This window comes from Brachycentrus maculatus, unplaced genomic scaffold (genome assembly GCF_059751285.1).
Source record: "Brachycentrus maculatus isolate JH-2025_06_01 unplaced genomic scaffold, ASM5975128v1 h1tg002497l, whole genome shotgun sequence".
NCBI classification, from domain to species: domain Eukaryota; kingdom Metazoa; phylum Arthropoda; class Insecta; order Trichoptera; family Brachycentridae; genus Brachycentrus; species Brachycentrus maculatus.
The window spans coordinates 10,001-17,940 of record NW_028282975.1 but is presented as its reverse complement, the minus strand read 5'-3'; the positions used below and the strand labels follow the sequence as shown (position 1 = coordinate 17,940).

The 7,940-nt window shown below is 35.1% G+C and overlaps 1 protein-coding gene across 1 annotated transcript in view; it reads right to left on the bottom strand.

Moving 5' to 3' along the window:
- Positions 1 to 1,230: 1,230 nt before the first annotated feature.
- The window catches only part of LOC148298157 (zonadhesin-like), a 15,066-nt gene continuing 8,356 nt past the window's right edge, over positions 1,231 to 7,940 (bottom strand). The window contains exons 7-10 of the mRNA XM_088277094.1: positions 6,169 to 6,333; positions 4,638 to 4,829; positions 2,919 to 3,092; positions 1,231 to 1,467 (exon numbers count right to left, since the gene is read on the bottom strand). Of these exons, the coding sequence (XP_088133220.1) occupies positions 1,433 to 1,467; positions 2,919 to 3,092; positions 4,638 to 4,829; positions 6,169 to 6,333 (566 nt within the window). The 3' untranslated portion in view covers positions 1,231 to 1,432. The remainder of the gene's footprint in view (positions 1,468 to 2,918; positions 3,093 to 4,637; positions 4,830 to 6,168; positions 6,334 to 7,940) is intronic.

Sequence of the window (7,940 nt, the reverse complement as noted above, 5' to 3'; positions counted from 1 at the left end):
AGTGTAATGGTCAGCACTCTCAGCTACCGTTCTGGAGGTCCCGGGTTCGATTCCCAAGGGGGGTTAAATAAATAAAAGTGATTTTTTTCACCGTAATATTTATTCAATATTACCCTGGATTGGTACCTGAAGCGGAGGGCTGATCACCTTTCCTTCATATGTAAACGATCAAGATAACACTGCGTTGCGTTGATATGACGCAGTGCTCTATGCACCATTGGGGTGCGGATAAGGGTTTTATATATGTATAATTATAAAATTTAAACAAGAAATAATAAAAGGAAATTTAATATACAGCAATGAAGTAATTGAATAGAATCATGTCATAATGTACATATTTTTATAAAATTGAACTAAGAAGAAATAATAAAGATAAATATAATATAATATAACTGAATATTTTCTTGTCTCAAACTTTTTGCACAGTGATTTAACATAATTAAACCCATTTAGTTTAAATTAATTTTATTTTTTATAAGAACAATTCAGTCGGAATGCCATCTCTGAGATGAATGTGCGGCAAGACGATGAATGTTTGATGTTTGAATGGTGATTGACAGGAAATACATAATGCAAGGCTGAGATAAGCATTATCGATAAAATTAAGAAAGGTGTGTTGAGATGGTTTTGGGCATGTGAATCAAATAAGTGAAGACAGTATTGTAAAAAAAAAATATGTGGAAAATGTAGTTAGAAATCGGAGCAGATTAAAAACGAGGAAAACTTGACATTGTCAAATATTTAAAATACATGATAGTAGTCAGGTCAAAAGTCAAAATAATCGGCAGTTATGTATGAGGAGATGCATGAATGAGGAAGAGTCAAAGATTGTTTGTCCGTTTAGCAAAGAAGATTGGTGTGGCATTCTATTCTCTCTGCCTACCTCTGCAGAGAACTGGCGTGATGGTTAGTGTTATAGATTTTTTTTTTTTAAATATGTTTTCTGTGTGATGTGAGTGAAAGTCAGAAAATGAGATTTTTCACTCTAATACTTATGTGATATTACGCTGGACTAGTACGGTAAGCTCGGGACTATGCAATTTACGATGATACAATGTAGTGCCCTATGCACCATTGGGTATGGAAAGGGTTTGAAGAAGAATTGTATAGTATAATATTTGAATATACACGAGGTTAATTGTTAATCAAATGTTACAAATAAATAAATTAATGATCTTGAAGAATGAAGCTGCAAGGTTTTAAGGTAGTAAATATTAAAAAAGAAAACCATTCAGATTTAAAGTTTTTATTAAACAGTTATCAAATGAAAAGCAATTATAAATGTTACATATTAATTAAAAAATTAAAAATGTACATAATTGGAAGCAAATTACAATATAATAAAAAAATAAGGTGAATTCATGAGACGATTTTATATACTTTTGCCATTGTGATGTATTTGAGTGAAATAGTCATTTAATTTTGTTTTTGTTTATGGTCTATAAACATCTGTAACTTTTTTCTTTGCTGAAATGAAAAAAAAAATTCAATTAATGCATAAAAAATGAGATAATAAAGAGTTTTTTTGGTTTAGAGAGAAGGATGTTGTAAAAATTCCGGTTAGTCAAAGAAATTACTTATTAATGGACACTATTGATGTTCACAGCATTTGGAGTGTGTCCAAATACTTGTGAACAAGTATTTGGACACACTCATTCAAAAAAACAAAAAAACCTGAATTCTAATAATAATTTATTAAATAATATATTGTTTCAAAATTCTTCGCCATTGCTTTAAATTTTTCCTTTGTTTTCAAACTCCGTTCCTTGACTAACCCCTTCCCCTTACTTTCCCCTCTCCTTATTTATAGAACAATTTTATATTTTATATTTTAGTTATTATACAGACCTGAATGATGGAAGTTTAGCTTCTGAAACATGTAGTCTATAATAAAACTCAAGTGGTAAAAAACGAAGTGTTTTCTTTAATTATTAAAACTAATTCAAACAAAAAAATGTTTTATTCATGTAAAAAAGAAGTTTTTACAAGGATAAATAGAAAGCTCACAAGCGTATTTCCGGATTTAATACAGAAGCATCTAGACTTCCTGACAGACCTCAATTCGACTTTTAATTCTGTAGTTAGCTTTTATTACGTTTAATACAAACTATTATTTACACTTAATTTACATCATATATATATTTACATCTTCTAACAGTAAACCAAACATTTATTTTTAAATTCTTTCAGACTCTTTTCATTCTTCCTACATTAAGGCATCTCATCATACATTTTCAAACCCTTATACTAGTACATTAAACAATTTCGCTTATTTTATATTATACTTATTGCTAGTACTATGTTCATGAAAATTTTTGTTTTAAACTGTTGTATCCTTAACATATTTGGGTAATTATTCGTAAAAAATATATGTATATATTTAAAGATAAGCATATAAGATTAATTAAGAAAGGTGTGTTGAGATGGTTTGGACATGTGGAGCGTATGAGTAAAGAAAGAATGGTTAAACAAATTTATGGGGCGAATGTAGTTAGAAAAAGAAGCAGAGGACGACCGAGGAAAACTTGGCACAATCAGGTATGTCAAATACTTGAAAGCGGCCGGGTCAGGAGTCGTAATAATCGTCGGGTAATGTAAAAGAGGCAAAGAATGTTTGCAAAGATAGAGTGGTGTGGCGTTCGATTCTCTCTACCTACCCCTGCGGGGAAGCGGCGTGATGGTTAGTTAGTTAGTTAGCATATAAGATATTAGTATCTTTTTTATAGACCATATAACCAGTTGAGTTTTTCTCTCTTATAGTAAGCTTCGATAGCACCTCAACTTTTTATACGATAGGAACTATCTTTTAGAAAGTTGAAGTAGGTACTCTCAAGGTCTACTGTCGAGATTTGTCGAGAAGCCTTTAATCTTTTTTCACATAACATTGAGGATCTATTAGTAAATAATTTGTCACTTACGACACTTATCCTTGGTGGTGCAAAGTCCATTCGCATTTAGAAGGAAGCCACTCTTACAGGTGCATCCCATTGACAATCCGGCTACGTTGCACGGCTTGCGCCCAGTCGGGAAATCGCAAGTCGGGGGACATGCGGGTGGATTATTCACGAAGACAGCATTCGGGTCCGGACAAGCTAGAAATGTGAACCGATCATGTTTTAGCTAGCGGGAAGAGAAAGGAATATTTAATGGTGTAAAACAGTGGTTGCCAAACTCTTTTGGTAGGTAGTCTTTTCATAGTCAAAACTTTACACCCACCCTGATTAAAAAATACATAAATGCATAATAGAAAAATTACAAATTTAACTAAACAACCTTAAAAGAGTTTACTATGGTATGCCATTGTACACACATAACTATAATATGGCATTGTTGGATGGGAAGGAACTTAAAACATACTGAATTCCGTGAAAATAATCCAGAGAACAATAATTAAAGTCATTTTGAAAAAAAAATCCAACAAAATAGCTGACTAACTGATCCCTTTCACTGCCTACACAGTGCACTTATAGAAAATTTGGTGGTGGTTTTATCTTGTCTTTATTCGTTCCGTGTCTGTCTGCTGTGCTGGTCGGGGTTGTGGAGGCGTCTGTGTACAGGCCAACGTCCAATCGGAATTGGATCTAGCTGACTAACTGAAATAACTAACTAATTATCCCTTTCACTGCCTATACTGGGGCACTTGTAGAAAATTTGGTAATGGTTTTACAAAGTTGAAAAAATATAACAATTTACCGATATTATCAAAGTTACAGTCATCTTTCTAATAGCTTTCACTGACAGTCAATATGTGTCTCTGATACAGGTTACCGACTACAGTTTTTTTTTAAATGACTTTTCATACTTTTTAAATTTAAGTTAACATAAATAAATACCTAAATGAATAAACGTATTTTATAAATACAGTTATTTTCCACTATATTTTTGAGTGAATCTGTTTTCTGTATCAAGTTGTGACAACCCTGACATTTTGTGAATATGTAAACTGTTTTTTTTTTAAAAGTTAACGGCAGCTCAAACGCCACACCGTGTATATATTTGGTAAGGTTTCAAAATATCCTTTATTCACTCATTCAAACCCTTATCTGCACCCCAATGGTGCATAGGGCACCGCATCATATAAACGCAGTGTTATCTTGATCGCTAACACATGAAGGAAAGGTGATCAGCCTTCCGCTTCAGGTAACCAGTCCAGGGTAATATTGAATAAATATTGAGTGAAAAAATCACATATTTATTTGATCCGCACCCTGAGAATAGTTAGTTCAGTTAGTCAGTATCTTGGCTGTCCAAACTCAAAACATAGTAAGGGACATTTTTTTGTATTATGTTTTTTTTTGCATTTTTGGAGTAAGTAGAATCTACTTAATCCAAAAATGCAAAAAAAATGTACTACAAAAAAAGTCCCTTACTATGTTTTGAGTTTGGACAGCCAAGATACTGACTAACTGAACTAACTAAATATTAATTTCCTTTCACTGCCTACACCGGGGTACTTCTAGAAAATTTGGTGGTGGATTTACAAATTTATTATATATGTATTTATTTAGATTGGCAGTGACAGGGATGCCGAACCCTTTCAATGCCGGAAGGCATTTTTTATACAAAAAAAATATCCCTTACTGTGTTTTAAGTTTGAACAGCCAATCTGTCATAATGATCTGTGCTTGTATACTCACGGCAAGAACTTTTCTTGACGCAAGTGCCACTATTGTCCCTTACGAACCCTTGGGCACAGTCGCAGCCACCCGGACATGGGAACGGAAGTGAGCATTGTGGAACTGGCTCTGTTCCGGTGATGGATTTGCAAGTTTCGGGACATGGATTTTTACACGCCACATACACTTCGTTCGGCCCTTTACATAGTGGTGCTGAAAAACACATTTTAAAACAATAATTATTATTAAACCATATCCGCTCCCTAGGTGGAGCATATAGAGTCCACAAACTGTCTCCAGGCTTTTCTGTCGGCTGCCAGCTCCCTTCCATCCTCCCAAGTCAGATCCGCGTCCCGAAGTTCCGACGAGAACTGCCGACGAATTGTCAGCAGTGGTCGTCCCGGGCGGCGCGAACCTGATGCCTTGTTAAAGAGGCAAGCTTGATGGCGGCTCTCGGGAGGCATGCGGAGTACATGGTCAAGCCAACTGAATCGCCTTTTCTTGACGACAGTTGTGACCAAGATTTGCTGCGTCCTATGCCTTATCTCTTCATTCCTCACAAAGTCAAACCACCAAACAAAACGTTAGTTAGTCTTCTCAATATTATTAATATTTAAAGCATTTACTTATTTTTTTTTTTACAAAAATGTTAATAATATTAGTATATAACCACTCACTGAGATTTTTATGTCTACCGGTTTCGAGACATACCCGTCTCTTCGTCAGGACAATCACTACCACAGCTTGCAAACAATACCACCCTTAACCACCAGAGCTCCATTTACATACTTAAAACTACATAAAATGTTTAACACGGGTACATCTCGAAACCGATAGACATAAAAATCTCGGTGAGTAATTATATAAGTAAGTACTAATATTATTTAAGTTTTTGAAAAAAGTAAAAAGTAAAAGTAAAAAGTAGTCAATCATTTTTTTTTAATATTTTGTATATTAAAAGCATTGTTAACATCGTGGTACGGTGATAAAACATTCTCCTTATCATTCAGCGTTCACTTTGTGTAATACCACTTTTATAAACACTTATTTGTGACTGCCGGTTTCGGAATAATCATTCCATCATCAGGTCATTACAATGAAATTATTTTGAACTTTGTACAAAATAAAATATCGAAAGAGAGAAAGAAGACAAATGAATCACAATGGGAATATTTTTAATCGTTCACTCATTCGTTCTACATGTCCAAACCATCTCAACACACCTTTCTTAATTTTATCGATAATGCTTGTCTCAGCTTTGCATTCCTTCCTTATTTCACTATTCGAACATCTATCATACATCGTTCTGTTGCACATTCTTCCGAGAGATCGCATTTTGACTGCATTCAGTCTACTTTCATCCTTCTTTTGCCAACTCCATGTTTCACTTCCATACATTAGGGTCGGAACCAGGACTCCATTGTGTACTGCCAGTTTAGCTTTCGGTAATAGGTTTTTATTTGCTATAACTGATTTCAGTGCACCATTCACTTTGTTCCCAGCATTCACTCTCCTTTCTATGTTTTTTAAATGGTAGACATAATACACTTACGGCATTCTTCTTTTAGGATGCATATTCCTTCTTCACGCACGTACCCTGACAAGCAAGAGCAAGTCCTCAGGGGACATTGGAATGTGCAGTCAGAAGCCGCAACTGTGGTACAAGTGTTGTCACAGGGTGCTGGACAGTCCACTACGGTTGTGTTGGATGGGCAACCTGAAAAGCCACAACATTCTGTAACTTCGAAAGGGTGACGATGCTGGATGACCTGTTTGAGGTGTGTGGGTGAAAATGTTAATTATCCTTACAGGTGGTGCAAGAGAAGGTCTGCCAGGAAACCTAGATTTTTTTATTTTTTATTATTTTATTCATTTAATATATTTACATTTTTATTTATATCATAATACGTTTAAATCATTTATACATATGGAGAACTTTTATATTTCGATTCGCTGTGCCTCTCCATAAAAGAGATGCTTCTGTATCAGATCTGGGAATGCGGTGGGACAGGTTTCAATGAGGCGTCTAATTGAAGGTCTGTCAGGAAGCCTAGATGCTTCTGTATCAGATCTGTGAATACGGTGGGACAGCTTTCAATATTACAGAGATGGTGGTCTCATCTTGAAATGGGAGGGAGAAAGTGGGAAATTTTCTTGTCACATCCTACAATTGTCCTTGTGGTTAAAGGAAACGATCAAGCAGTTGTGTCATATATTTCTGATATTAAAATGCGAAGGGTGCTGGGTCCTCAAGGCGTATTGAGTTATTGTACTGGGGTGATTCATTATGTCATTGTATGCTGTGGTCTAGTGTTTTAGTTTTTTAGATGGGAATTGCATTTATTATTTACCTTGATTATTATGTACAAGGTTTATAGATCATTAAGTGGATTTTTGTTTCTTCTAACTTATTTTTATTTTATTTGAATCTGTGTTGGGAAGAGCAGGGATAATCTAGTGTGGGCCAATCAGGAATTTCTCAGCATTTGCTCATTGCTGGGAGAAAACCACATAAAACTCCCCAGGAGAAGCCGGACTGTTGACTGTCGTCAGCAGATCTTCCGTTCCACTAGAAGAGGGTTCGGCGTTTTGTGTCCTAGCTTGGTTTATGGTACCAATATCCTTCACTACTTTTATCATGTATAATACCAAGACTAGAAGCAAGAACTAGGAAGGTATTAAGCTAGCTAGCTTATTTTTAGCCTAGGATTTAGCGTGTGTTCAGTAGTATACTAAAAGATTTGTGTCTTAAAATAAAGGCATTATTGATAACGTATGAGTTAAAATGGTTAAAATACTGTATGAAATAACAGGGTGGAATCATTGTAAAGAAAGTTGGTTCATAAGACGCAGTGAAATACATTTAAACATAAGTTTTACCAATATATAAGTCAACTTTTAAAAAGTAATAAAATAGAAGTTGATTAATGACCTTTGATAAAACCTTAAAAATAAAATATCTTCTTTTTCTATATACTAAGGATCTGTTTGTGCCTTTGCTTGTAGCTCTTGGGATGTTGATTCCCAGCTGTCTTTCCACCTTTTGGAGGTCTGCCTGGGGTCTGCATCCTTCGGGGATTCCTTGAAAGGCAATACGTGGAAGTCTGTCATCTGACATTCTGTTTACTTGATCATTCCAGTATCGCCTTCGTTGTCGTACCCACCTCACGATATTCTCCGTCTTACACATGCTCCGGGTGTCGGTATTTCTTACTCGGTCTCGCAAAGTGTTTCCGGTTATGGATCGGAGAGTCTTCATCTCAACTTCGAAATAAAATATAGTGCTCTAAATTGTATCAAATCTCCCTTTTCCTTGAATGTTGT